General features: G+C 38.9%; 1 protein-coding gene across 4 annotated transcripts in view; it reads left to right on the top strand.

The window, feature by feature from the left end:
* UBE3C (ubiquitin protein ligase E3C) overlaps window positions 1–14,620 on the top strand; it is a 57,169-nt gene that overhangs the window by 10,006 nt on the left and 32,543 nt on the right. For all 4 annotated transcript variants that reach the window (XR_014540453.1, XR_014540454.1, XM_083579330.1 and 1 more), the window contains exons 5-11: window positions 1,302–1,417; window positions 1,693–1,850; window positions 2,659–2,812; window positions 3,174–3,394; window positions 4,031–4,185; window positions 6,144–6,331; window positions 14,161–14,247. Coding sequence is in view for 2 of the 4 variants with exons in the window: in XM_083579330.1 (XP_083435456.1) it covers window positions 1,302–1,417; window positions 1,693–1,850; window positions 2,659–2,812; window positions 3,174–3,394; window positions 4,031–4,185; window positions 6,144–6,331; window positions 14,161–14,247 (1,079 nt within the window). In the remaining 2 variants the exon portion in view is untranslated. The remainder of the gene's footprint in view (window positions 1–1,301; window positions 1,418–1,692; window positions 1,851–2,658; window positions 2,813–3,173; window positions 3,395–4,030; window positions 4,186–6,143; window positions 6,332–14,160; window positions 14,248–14,620) is intronic.

Below are 14,620 nucleotides of genomic sequence, written 5' to 3'. Positions count from 1 at the left end.
CATAAGTTTCTCTCAAGAGTGCCTCTTCCACATAAAAACCTTTCTGCAATGCTCATGAAGTAACAACAAAATAAAATGTATATGCAACACCCAGAAATTAGTTTCTTCCCTTGGTACATGTTGGTGTTTAAATGAAATAAAGCTGAAGTGTGGAATCTTTGGGGGTGGGGGTCAGTGTGGTGAGGCCACATCACTTTCCTTCTCTTAAAAGCAGTTGCAGGGCACTGTATGTGTATGGTTGTTAATCTGTTCGCTTGTGCTAGTTCCTAATGTGCTAGTTCCTGGATTCTCCCTCTACATGCACTCCCCTACTCCACTGAAGCAGCTATTAGCCATAGATGGTAAAGATCATTTGGTACCTTTGTTTTTTACCCTCCATGGCTATCAGTAGCTTGGCAAAGGGGATTTAATTTAGGGCCAGAGCATAATTTTGTGTTTGTGTGTGTGTTTAGGGAGAGTTAGCCTCTTCCTCCTCAAGAAACCTATCCACATAGGGTGTCCTAGTGGCTGCCTTTACCAAAAAGAAAAAGATGTTCAGCTATCATGTTGTACATCTTGTTTGCCCCTCAATTATCCCTTATTTCTGAACACAGATTTGTTTTTCTTAGGCATAAAACAGGAGAAAATAACCTGGTCTGTTATTCAAGCTTGGTGCAGACAGATTTGGGACCACCTCGTTATGACAAACCAATGTGCCATGTAAAGATAGCGAACAACTTGCCCAAAATTGGAACCTTTGTTTACCATTTCTTGCCTCTTCTTGGCATACTTTGATGACATATGACCAACCACAACACTACCCCCCAATCCTAGATGCTTTGGTCGTGTTGATTTTTTTTTTAAAAATCCTGTTTTGGGGTATTCCGCTTGGTGGCAGGTGGGGATTGACAGTCTTACATGATGCTAATTAAGAATTAGAAATAAAGGTCTGGGAAAGGAAAAAAGTCTCAGCTTGGCACCAAGCAGACATTATGTTGGTCATACGTTTCTAGGGAGAGTGTTCCATAGTTAAGGCCAGGGGTGGGGCACATCATGGCGAAGGCCCTCTCAGCATTTGAGATTAGAACCCGTTGCCCTCCAGATATTGTTGAACTTTAGCTTCCATCAGTCATATCCAGCATGGCCAAGGTCGGGTATGAAGAGAGATATAATCTGAAAACATCTGGAGGCCACAGGTCGCCATTCCTGCCTTAGATGCTCGTGCATGCTTTATGTACATGAACAGTCACAAAAAGCACCAGTGTTACTTTTTAGAGCATTTTAACACTTGTATCTGCGGATGTCTTTCCCCCCATCTCCAGATATGGATATGTCAGAACTTGATTAAGCAGAATTCTCAGTTTGTGAAGCAGCTTGATGGCCCTGAGAAACTGACATGCCTGTTCCAGATAAAAAGGCTGTTGGGCTTATGTTGCAGGTAAAAACGAATAAACTTAATCAGCTCACTGCGGACTTAGCCATGTTCCTTAACTGAATTAGCTCACTTAAGGCTATATCTATATTAAATATGTTAAATGGCCATCTTGAGGTCTTTAGCCCCAGTTGGCTCTATGGACAAGAGCACTTTACGTTTTCTTTTGAACTCTGAGGTCTGAAATCTTTCTTCATTGTTTGCAAGTTAGAACTGTATTCCTTTTTCGCTAGAAGGGAGAAGCTATACCATTTGAGTGACAAGTTTTATTTTTGTCATAGATTGCTGCAAAACTGCAATGATGACAGTCTGAATGTTGCACTTCCTATGAGGATGCTTGAAGTATTTTCATCTGAGAATACCTATTTGCCTGTTTTACAAGATGCTAACTATGTAGCATCAATAATTGAACAAATCTTGCACTACGTGATTCAAAAAGGTTCGTGTAATGATTGCTTTTCAAAATTTTATTGAACTTTGAATATGTAACAGCTGCCAGCTTTGTGAATGAGCTACATTTACAATAATACCCAACAATTGTGAATATTGCAGTAATACTGAAATGAAACATAATCTTATGTCTTCGAAAATGCTGTTTCTTATTGAAATATTGTAAGTGTTAATGCCTTGCAGATGGTTGTATATGTTTTCAAATGTTTCCTGATGCTTTATTCGGGGTTTTTTTAAATGTGTGTGTTATTTTTTTACTCTTGTTATTTTAACTTGTGATAGCTTTAATGTTCATATTGCCTTATTGTTAGCTGCATTGAGAACATTCATCCTTAAGAATGGCATGTAAGTGTTTAATGCAGAGTCCGTTTAACATTCTTTTTTGTAATTGTAAAACCATGGACTACTAGGCTCAAATTCCATAATACTATGAAACAGCAGATTTAGCTGGTGTTTTGAAGAGCCACTGCTTTGAATTGGCACTATTTCCTAGATGTAAATAAAACTAATTTTTGGATTTGATTAACTAGATGAGATCAGTTGCCAGTTTTTTTTCTAGTTTATCAGCTATGCTGCTAAAATTATAGTTACTATATTAAAGCACATCTCACAATGTGGTCTTTGGCCCATAAAAGCTGGTACTTGGCATCCTACAAGACTCTTAGTTGTGTTTGTGCAACCTTTGACATGCCTCTGCCTCTGAAATATATCTTAGTCAGTTGTAAAATAATTTTATTGTTTAAAACTAAATGTATACCTTAAAATGGGTACAAATGCTTGAATTCTTTTTCTTTCAGGATACTACAGGTCTCTTTATCTGCTAATAAATAACAAGCTTCCGTCAAGTATTGAGTATTCTGATGTGTCTCGAGTTCCTATTGCAAAAATATTGTTAGAGAATGTTCTGAAACCATTGCACTTTAATTATAGCTCCTGTCCAGAAAATGCCAGGTAAGCACATTTAGTTGTGCATTGGTATGTATTAGTTTAATTTTCCCCCCTTACCATGGCAAAGCACTAATAGGTACTAATGGAACAAATATGTAAAGCTTTGTGGAATGACTAGATCATCTCTTTTTAGTCTTGAAACAGCCTCTTATTACTGTTCTGCAGACTTGTTTAGCAAAAATAAATACAGTAACAAGAGGGTAGAAACAGAATTGATAAAATGCACCTTGACAATTACAAAGAAAAAAATCCCAATGGGTAAAATATATTTCCAAACTTGAATATTTTATTGTATTGTCAATGTAGCGGTGGAAAGGTATGTTCACATTTCCCATAAAGAGAATCCTTTCTTTACCTTCTGCAGGCAACAGAATTTTGCTGCTTTTACAGAAGAATTCCTGGCAGCACCTTTTACAGATCAGATATTTCATTTCATCATTCCAGCGCTTGCAGATGTGAAGACCTGTTTTCCTTATGAACTCTTTTTGAATGCACTATTGTTAACAGAAAGCAGGCGTTTGAGGAAAAGTGAGAGAGCTCCTTGGCTTTTCTACGTTGTTCTAACTGTTGGGGAAACCTATTTAGGTATGTAAAGCATATTTAATCAGTTAAAGTATCCATTTGTTATATGCTGTCCCTGCAGTAGCTGGCTAGGTGCTTTACAGTTGCAAACATTATTATTATTACAACTATTATGCCTCTTCTACGACAGCCTATCTTTCCTCCAAAGGCCTTAAGGCAGATTACATTGCGATTGTTCACCTTAAGACCTTTGTGAGGTATGTTAAACTGAGAGTTAATTGACTGGTCTTTGGTCACATTCCTACTTTCAACCTTGAACATCCCAGTGAAAATTTAGCAGGTTGACTTCATACTGTTATAAAAATGCACGGTGATTGTGATATTCGCAATAGAATAAATATGTGGTTTTGGTTCTTTACTGATCTCAGAAACCCAGTGCATAATTCAATCATTGTTTTTAGGTTCTCAAGTTTAAATATTGACATCAGTGAGGTCTTAAAAACTTAAGAAAGCCCAGACTCTCAAGATTTGAAAAATCTGCACACCATGTGGCCTATGAACCGTATATATTTTACTTATCCCTAAAATACGCACAGTATCAGCAGCGGGTGTGTTCAGTTTCTTACAAAGAGTCATAAGTGATCCCTGCTCAGTATTTCTGTGTTCTTTATTCTGTATTTAATCTTTTCCTCAATATAGCATCTCTTTCAGAAGAAGGGCTGCTTGTGTACCTGCGAGTACTTCAGACGTTTCTTTCTCAGTTACCGGTGTCTGCATCAGGTGCAGACTGCCAAGATTCAACCAGTGACTCTGAAGATGAAGATGAAGGAATTAGCAAGACGACTTCCATGCCTGTAGGTATTAAATGTTGTCAGAAGAAATTGCACAGTGGTAACATTCAAGCTTGGACTAGGCTTCCTCTTCTATAATACTCCATTCTTCTTTGGCTTTTGCAGCAAAATATGTTGGCAGTAGTTAACTTATATTTGGCTTGGATCTATTTACATGTGGACGGTTTGCAGTTTCCCTTGAAGCACAAATGTTTAACATTTTGTGTGTGTTTAACTTTGAATATTGTGTGCAGTGCCTCTCCCAACCTACCTCATTTCCAGGTGTTTTGTTGCAGACTGCTTACAGTGGCTTTTTCATGGCTAGGCATGTCAATTGCAGTCAAATAGCACATTACACAGGTGGCTGCATAATGTACTGTGATTTATTGTGGAAGAGAATGGAATTCTAATGGGGGCATAGAATTTAATGACTGTTCAGAGAGATCAGGGAGGTGGTGTATAAAAGCCTCGCTGCTCTTTGTATGCATTTATAAATAGAAGCCTGATTTGTCAATTTCAGGTAGTAAAAAATATTAAAGTTGCTGGTATTAGGCATCACACATTGCACTTGGACACATGCTAGTAGACACTCCATTTTTACAACAGGCTTTGAACTAGTCGTTACTATTTAGGTTTTTTTTAAATAGATGTTCGGATTTGAGAATTAAGTCATTGTTATGTTTCTTATATGCTTTTGGAAAACTGACCTTGGAAATGCACAAATGAAAAAATAACTCTGGTCTTTAAACGCTATCTTTATTGAGTATCTTGCTTGAATATAATTTGTTAATAAAGCCAAGGACACAAAGTGAAATAACTAAAAAGTGAAGATCTGGCATAAGTTAACCAAGACTTGAAACCACATTTCTGAAGAATTTGAATACTTGGAAATTAGCTTTCAGTGGTTAACCAAAACATTAGGTGAAACTTTGTAGAACAAGAGCCGCAATACGGTGTGGAAAGTTCAATATTTTACTCTTTTAGGTCAGGGGTCCTCTGGCTCATGGCCTCTTTGTTGGAGGCACACTAGATTTTGCAGTGTGTGTGAATGGGTGTGGGTGTGTGGATGAATTGAATTATGTGAATGGGATGTTGCGTGTGTGCCTGCCTTCCTGCGTGAAGGAATGTAGTCCTTGGGCTGAAAAATATTCCCAGCGCTGCTTCAGGTTGTCCATACAGTGATGCTTTCTTTACTCATCCAGGTGTGTGCAAAGATCCAACATACTGGAGTGGCAGGCCATTGCTGTACTACGTTGTAATCTTCAAACTGATCATACACGTATTGCAGGGCTTTTCTTCATGGCAGCCTTCTTTATTATTCATCTAGTACTAGGGTAGTAGACAAGGAACCCAGATAGAACAGTGGAACAGCCCTTCAGAGAAAAGAGACTAAATCCCCCCCCCCCATTGTGATTAAACTGCTCAGGCATACTGCATGGCTGGTGCTGATCTGTGACTGAGTTCTCTCCCCTCCACCTGCCTTTAAGGTGGTGTGGCTTGCCTTGAATAGAAGGACTAATATAGTACCAGCCTCTTCCATGTACTGTGGGATTCAGAAGCGTATCTTTGCATTTCTAAATCCATTTAGAAAGTAGAACTGATATCCTGCTTTTGCTGAAAATTGCAATAAGTGCTTTGAGACTTGTTAGCTCCTCCCACCCAAAAGAAGTTAATACAGTGGTACCTTGGGTTACATACACTTCAGGTTACATACGCTTCAGGTTACAGACTACGCTAACCCAGAAATAGTGCTTCAGGTTAAGAACTTTGCTTCAGGATGAGAACAGAAATTGTGCTCCGGCAGCGCGGCAGCAGCAGGAGGCCCCATTAGCTAAAGTGGTGCTTCAGGTTAAGAACAGTTTCAGGTTAAGAACGGACCTCCGGAACGAATTAAGTACTTAACCCGAGGTACCACTGTATACATCATTATTTAAAAAGCACAGATTCTTTGATATGTTAAAAAAATTTTTTTCCTTTTGCAGGGAGATGGAAGAATATCAGTCCAGTATATAACTGAAGAGTGTCTTTCAAAACTGGATACAAAGCAGCAGACAAACACTCTGCTAAACATGGTTTGGAGAGATTCAGCTAGTGAAGAAGTTTTTACTCTGATGGCTTCTATCTGTCACACATTGATGGTGCAGCACCGAATGATGGTGCCAAAAGTCAGGTAAGTCTAAAAAGAAAAGTGCATTTGCAGACATAAATCTACAAATTTAGGGGCAATTCTGGCTTTCTTTCCTGCGTGCCTGAAACACTGGTCCTATGTTAACTCAACTTCATCAGCAGTATGTGTTGGAATTATTTGGAAGTTCACTGTCCAGAAGCCCTAGAAATGTACTAAGGACAACAGGATATAGGGCAGTTCTCTTTGATTTTGACACTTTTTGGTAAAACTGAGATCCTTGGTTGCTTTGATATAGAAACAGATCATTTTATTTCATTGACTATGCACCTACTGAGAGAACCTTGAAAACAAGGCTGTGGTAGGGATCTCTAGATGTTTGGAAACCAGGAGGCAATGAGCTTTCCATCTTAAACTAATTTAGATCTTAACTATTGTGGGTTTCCCATGTACCCTACCAGGGGTATCTAGTAGACCATTGTGAGAACAGGATGCTGAAGTAGATGGTCCTGTTTATGTTCTTGCGTTTCCACCTCTTTCTGCAGCTTAAGTGTAAGCTATTTGTTTTAAAAGTAAAGGTAGTGCTGTTGGCCAATAAGAAATTCCATAATGGGGAAATACCTCTAAGGCCAACCAAAATGTGACAAAATAGTGTGCAAGCTTCTGAGTTCTCCGGAACTCATCTGGCTTTTAAAAAAGGTATTGCCCTAATGTGGATTTTGGAATTTTATAAGAATTTTTATTCCACCTTGACAACTTAGCCAAGCTGCTGACCATTACCTTTTGCCCACATTAGCCGTTAACCCCTCCAAAAACTTATCACCTGTGAATTATTGGGCAGGACTCCATCCCAGACCAGTTGAACAACATTATTCACATGGGTATGGCAATGGAATGTGCCTTGCTCACTGTTTTTAAGTGAAATAAGCAGGCTAGTTGCTAAAGCAGCGTGAAGGCTTTCCATGCTTTCTATGGAATTGCCAACTCACATTAGGAATACAAATGCTGCACTACAAGCTTTATAAAAATTGCCGGTAGTACACCTGTTAGACGAGTGGATAGAAATGTGTAGTCTTATCATTCAGAATCCTAATAAACATGAATCTAGTTTTCTAAGCCCAAGGGTGCATTTTTGTTTATTTAAAATACGTTAAGCAGCTCGTCGTCATAACTGATTGCAGGGCACAATACGTGTATAAAACCATAAAATTTAATTATGTCTAATACAGGCAGTGGCCATTTTAGGCGTGTCTGATATGCGTGTGACTATGCACATGAGCATTGCTCTGAATCTGGGAGTGCCCTGAAAATGTCGTAAAAACATGTGGAGGGCAGGGGTGGAACAATGGAGGGCAGGGGTGGAACAGGGCAGGCCACCTTATGTGGGCCCTGCCAATGCACATGGGAGACTGGGACGTAATCCTGGCTCAAATTGGTTGCTGCCTGTATACAATTTAAAGGGGGGGGGAACACCTGGAAGTGCATAGATAGTCTGTGCAGTTCTCTCAGAACTTGGTGTACATGAGTCCAGCTGGCTAAGCTAAACTTTTCTCAAACAGCAGCTCCACCTGCCCTATGGGGCTGTGGTGGTGATGGGTTAGTTTCAAAAACAGTTTATTGATATATCTTTGTGTGTGGGTCCAGCTATTAACGCAGCGGAACAAACTAAAAACCCTGGCCCGCCTCTTTAAGAGGTTAGCTAAATGTGAGAGGTGTTGATTAAAAAGACTTAAACATTAAACGTAACTGTGGACCTTCATAAAATACTGACCAATACAAGAGGTAGTGATTGGCGTTGGCTGACACCCCCCCCCCCGAATAAGTGGTACAGCTACTTCTTTAATTTTAAACTCACAAGAAATGGTGAATTGCACAGTTACTGGGAATACCATAAATACTCCTGGTATTTTGGGAATGCCCTACTACAGTTGACTCAAACTGCTTGGTAAACAACGATATAGAAAGCTAAGTGGTGTAGTCTCTTTAGCCCACTGGTGTTTATAGCTACTCAAGGAAGTAAGATGTCAGTGAAACTGTGATCACTTGATTAGGGTAATTAGTTCTTTGTCAACTAATGGCATTAGAACAGGATGTGAGACCTGAAGATCATAGCAGAAGCTGAATTAGTATGCCTCTCTTTATTGCAAGTGGTCTATTGCCTTGGATAGTAATTAAGGGATTTAAATGGACCATTGCTCTGACTTGTGGTTTATTGGTGAACTGTGTAGTAAAGGTGCTTAATTAGTGACGTTTCTATAGCCTTAATTGTATGACGACAGCCTCTATTTCCTCCAAGGAGCTGTGCTTAAAATCCTGTAGTTCTTTGTGTGAATTTATTTGGTTTTGCTTCCAGGTTATGAAAGTGGTTAACTTTAATTGTGTGCGTGTTAAGCTGGCAGCCCTTTCAGACCCACAGCTCACCTTTAACCCAAAGGGGCCTGCTTTTAACTGTTTTACTGTCTGCCTTTCTCTCCTTTGGGTGACAAAGGAGAGATTTCTGGCAGGTGCACCTTGGCATGCAGGATATGTGTACCTGCTTAAATTTACTTTTATGTAATCAGTCAGTAAAAATAAGGGCGCTCTACCCTCCTTTCTTGATCACCCCTTTCTATTTTTTATTTTCTAGTTATGAGGGTTGGAATACTAAATGAAAAATGGTGTTCGTCTTGTTGGAATGCCCTACTACACTCAAAGACCAAAGTATTCAATTAGAGCAACAGTTCCATTTCTGGGAAAGTTGTTCTCTATGGAAGAATTAAAATATTGTATTTACTGCTCTCTATTAAATACATTTTTATTGATCTGTTACCATTAACTATAGAGTTTAACATACTATGCTTTCCCTTTTTTATGCAAAAAGCAGAGTTACGCATAACGGCAGGTTAAGAGTGCAGTCCTAACATCTTTGTGGTGTGTTCACACTTACAAAGCTGATGAAATAAATATTTCCTTATCTTCGCAGCCATTTGGTAGACGGAGGACTCTTTGTTGCTGTGCTAGTATTTGTGCCAATGTAAGCACAGGGCATTGCTGCAGGTCAGGCTGCAGTGAGTGCACAGGCCTTGAGTGTGTGCTGTGAGAAAGCAATAAAGATCAGAGGCAAGCAGTAGCACTGGTCAGTGTCTCTATTCCCTGCCTTTTACCTTTGTCTTCAAGTTAGGAGTTAGGGCATGGTCTGGAGGATACAGCAACTTTGCTGAAGCTTAAGAGATCTGGGTCTGGTCTGTTCCTGAGTGGGAAACTGCCTGAGAGTCCTATGTATGCCATCTGGAGCTCCATGATGGAAGAAAGGTGGGATATTAATGTAATAAATAGATGAGAGACATGGAGTATCTGTATGATGGAAGGGCACAGTTACTGTGTGTATTTAAACCCGTCGGAGCCTGTGGACTTCCTCAAAGCACTTCAAGCAGGTGGGGGGCAGGCAAAGAATCCTGCTTTGTACAGGATCTGCTTGCCCACCCACTACTCAAAGGAGAAGGTGCTGCCTGTCAGCTGATATCATATGTGACATCATCTGATGGATGAGTGGGCGTGGTGTGGGGAAAATGGCCTCACGGGCCGAATTGGACTCCCTGATGGGCCAAAGGTTCCCCACCCCTGTTCTAATTGAGAAAAACAATTTAGCTCAATGTCTACCCAGAAGGAAGTCCCATTGATTTCAGTGAGCCTTACTTCTAGGTAATTGAATATTAGATTGCAGCCATACTCTCCTCCCATGTATATGTCTGTACTGGGAGTACTAGTTCCTTTTAACTGCCTGTTTGATTTTTCAGTAAATGGGAATGTCAGGATAGATTCTAGAATAACTAGGACTATATTATGCTATTGAGTCTATTTCTATGTTGTGTCAGCATTGTGAAGCACCAGGTGTACAGAGAAAAGCAATTTTGGAATAAATTGTGCCTAAAGGAAATGACCATTTGTTCTTAAGCAGTTACACCTCTAATCCATCTTTGCCAATGTGCTATTGTAGTTAAATAACTGAATGTTTTCATTTCCTATAAAACCCATGTGACTATTCTTTGTAGTGCTTGCTAATTTCATTTCATCTAGAACTCTCTTCTGGTTTTTTTGCTTTTTTTGGTAAAATTAATTTGAATTGTCTGCCTTCTAATTTTGTTTCCTGTCTGCTTGTTGCCTGTCAAGATGGATAGAAATTCAGAATAGACTGAAATTTTCAGAAGTACCAGCCAGAAGTAAAATAATGAATTACTGCTTTTATTCCCGGTTATATATGGGTATGAGAGATGACTTTGTCCGATAGAATTGTAGACACCCATCCCTCAGCTACTATTTTGTTATGCCTATAATGTTACATTTTTAGTCTGTCAAAGTTAAATGCACACTATATTTCTGCAAAATCAGATACTGGAATTGCTGAATAATTCATGAGTTCCTTGCTGTGTTTTATTTTTCCCAGTTGGGAAGGGAAAAACTTGATTGGTATTTACTGGTTCCATGTTGAGCATGGAAATGTGAGGCATAGGAAGTATGAGCTATGGCTGTGTGCGATACCTGCTTTGGGTCAGGGCTAGGCTGGAACCATGGGTAGCTAGAACCAAATTTAGGCTTGGAAGGGGGTACTCTCAGGAACATCCTGTAGAGGATTCTGGATTTTTCTGTTGACTAGACAAAAACAGATTGAGACTAGTGCAGGGGTGGCTAACCTTTGGCTTTGAAGATGTTGCTGGACTGTGGTTTCCATCATCCCTCACTATTGACTAAGCTGTCAGGTGCCATAACAAAGCTGCAGAGATAGCGCAGGATAGTACGCACCACGGGAATGATCTCTTTCAGCTTCTGCCTTCTGGAAGAAGGTATGGGGTTATAAAGACCAGGACTAGCCGCCTGAGAAACAGTTTCTACGCAAATGCAATTCTGGTTCTAAACGCAGCATAAGGAGTCTTTATAGTACATTGTATTTTAAAATGGGGTTTCAGAGTTTTTAGGGGTTTTTGAATGTTTTATGTAGATTTCCAATTTCATTGTTCTGTATAGGACAATGACAATAAAGATATCGTATATCGTATATCATTGACTGGGGTTGATGGAAGTTGTATAGCAACAACTGGAAGGACATACAGGGGCTGTAGAGCACATGCTTTGCATGCAAGCAATCCCAGATTTTTTTATTTAAATCAGATTTTTTAAATTTAAATTGGATTTTTAAAATAAAATGCTTTTGGAGGAAAAATCTTTCTAAATATAGTTTTCTATTTATGTTACATTATAGTCCAAAGGCTATTCATCAGGAAAGAAGATTTGTTTTAAGTTTTTCATGTGTGCTAAAACTCAGTCTAAGGTGTGGTTTTTTAAAAAAAAAAAAAGTTTAACCACATCAGTTAACAAACATGGATACATATGCTGTAATGTTATTGTTTCAGTTAAATAAATTGTTTAAATTGTTATTAAGGAAATGATTATTTTTCTCCTTCCAATAAAGTACACCATCTGGTTGTAAATATTAAGATTATATCTTTTTGTAAAAAAAAAGATTCAAATCAAGTCTTACTGACTAATGATATAAATTGTGATTTAATTCATGATTTAAATCGATTTGATTTAAATCAAATCCACCCTGATGAGAACTGCTCATCTTCTAACATTAGGCGAATGAGACTCAGGAATATTCACCTTTCTAGTTAGAGAGAACCCATGTTTTCAGAGAAACTGTTCAAGGCACCTCTGGGAAGCAGCTGTGCTTCACGGAAACGTTCTTTGCAAAGTGAAGAACATTTATCAGTGTATCATGAAATTACTATTCTGAGCTTGTGTTAAAATCCGCATGCCACACTGCATAAAAATATCTAGAGAGCGTCTTGCTTGTTTGTGCAGGGTAGAAGTCCTGGACAGGCATTAGCAGAAAGGCAGCATTTGTTTACAGTTCCTTGCTGGTGTTTCCGAATGGCTCACTTAATCTTATGTAATTGCAGTCACATCTGTTATCTTCTACCTGTAGCACCTTCCAGTTTGAAGGAAGTGTCAAAATGTGTTGCCCTACTGCAGTGACCTTTTATCCATCTGTATGAGCTTGTATCATTCTATTGTATTCTCTTCATTAACTTAAATGGTCTCTGTGGGAAACTGGGCCCAATTTATGACCTAGCCAGAAAATCTTGCCTTTAACTAATTAACTTACAGCATCACCTCAGCTAAATAAAGCTTAATGGGTCATTTAATCTCTCCCATTCTAACAGAAATAATTTTACACTTTTTTAATAAAAAAAGAGAAGCCAAGGGTGCACAAGATACCCTTCTGCCAAACACACACAAATCATGTACTCTTTGTGAACAACTAGATGCTTGCTTTGAGAATCTGCAGGATTCACACAAAATTGCTGTGCTTTACCCAACTCTTCCCTTAAACTTAAGAGATGTAAAATAAATAAAGACAAAGCCTTGGAGGCCTTTGGCAGCCCAGTAGTTCAAGCTGAAATTGGATACTTCCTCCTTCCAACTCCCCATTATTTGAAGCTAGTTATCCCATATTTGTTCTATTTAAAATATTTTTATTTTGTTTCTCAGTCAAAGACTCTCAAGTTGGCTAATAACATTTTAAAACAATACGTATATTCAAATTACAACAATTAAAACAAAATACTAAAACTGACTCCATTAGCAGACAGTAATAAAACAGCAGTACAATCAAATGCTACTAAAAGCTAGAGAAAATAAAATATCCTAACAGATAATATGTGTTGGGTGAGATGTGTTAATGTACATAAGTAATTGGGTTATGCTGCTTTACAATTGCTGCCAGAAATGGAAAAAATGCCATTTAAATCTTGTTTTAATTTCATTTGAATTCTTTAAGCGTTAATTGTTTATAGAGCTGTGGTTGTAGATAAGGGTGCACTTTGCTGGGAATTTCAAAGCTTTTCCTTTTGGGATTGGTAATAGTAGATGTAGCTTTGGAAGGAATTTGCTGGCTTCCTGGACTCTTTCCCTCTTAGTTGGGTTGGGAAGTGGATCTAAAACTCCACCACCAACTCAGGCCATTTTGACAGGTGCCTGGGGCCACCTACCTTTATTTATTTTCAGCTATAATTATTTATTTCAGAATATAATTCAGTGCTTTAAATTTTTAACACCTTTTGCTGTTGCCACTGGGTGAGAGAAAAAGGTGCCAGTGGATGGAAAGGAAGAATTGGTGTGCTCCCAGTTCTTCCTTTTCAGTTCAGCCCCGTAGGAATACCTGTCCTATATCAGGTGAGCACAATTTTGGGGAAACCCCCTCTAGACCAAATGGTGAGGCCTGGCAGTCCTAGTTAAGCCTGTGGACCTGAGGTTCTGCACACCTGCCTTAGGGAGATACACATTACAGTTACGGTAAGTGTTACAGAACCAAACCATACTAAGACCTTTATTCACTTTCTCAGTGATCTTGGAAATTCCATAGGCTCTTATGGCTTAAGATATGGAAAAATACATGTAGTAGTTCTTGAATATGTGAAACGTTTTTTGCACGGAAGCTCAATGTTTTTGAAAAGTTGTAGGAAGGTTATAATTCTGTTGAAGGGTCTTCCCATAATATCACCGTTCACAGCAGCTTTTGTGTAATAAATTGAATACATGTGACTAATTACAACTATAATTTGGAAAGGCCCTGTAATGATTAGTGAAGCATAGAAGAACAGGTTAACAGATCATCTCTGATTACTTGTAGCATGGTAAATGAGTGCTATCGTCTTTACATATGGAAGGCATCTGTACAGTTAAAACAGAGATAAAATAAAGCGAGTTGACTAGTGCTGGAAAGAATACCTATTTAGGCATGTTGCTTTGAGATAAATATTGAAATGGAAGTTGACAAAGATGCTTTTTATTACCCACACGATATTCTTCAACCTGTTTCCTTTTTTCCTTTTTAGACTTCTGTACAGCTTGGCTTTTAATGCCAGGTTCCTGAGGCATCTTTGGTATTTAATCTCCTCAATGACTACACGAATGATTACTGGGTATGTCATATTCATTAATAATCTAAATGCAAATGGAGCGGTGTGTGCCAGTGCAGAACCAAACAGTGTGTGAGAATAAATGGGAGGTGTGTTGTACTTGGACACAGGAGGTGCCATCTTAAGAGGCACTGCCTCTTATGTGAGAATGAAGAAGGAAGTTTCCTCTAAAACGATGCCTGATGTCTTGTTTGCGGGCTTCCCAAAGGCATCTTGTTGGCCACTGAGAACAGGATGCTGGGCGCTAGATGGGCTTTTGGTCTGATTCAACAGGCTCTTCTTAGTTCTTAACACACCTAGGCATCATCTAAAAACAAAATACACTTTTAAAAAAGCATATTTATATGGATAACTGGGAATGCAGCCCAAGGTGAGT

The sequence above is a fragment of the Podarcis filfolensis genome (assembly GCF_964270895.1).
Source record: "Podarcis filfolensis genome assembly, chromosome: 12".
Taxonomy (NCBI): Eukaryota; Metazoa; Chordata; class Lepidosauria; order Squamata; family Lacertidae; genus Podarcis; species Podarcis filfolensis.
The sequence above is the reverse complement of the archived record's forward strand: the minus strand, read 5'-3'. Positions and strand labels throughout refer to the sequence as shown.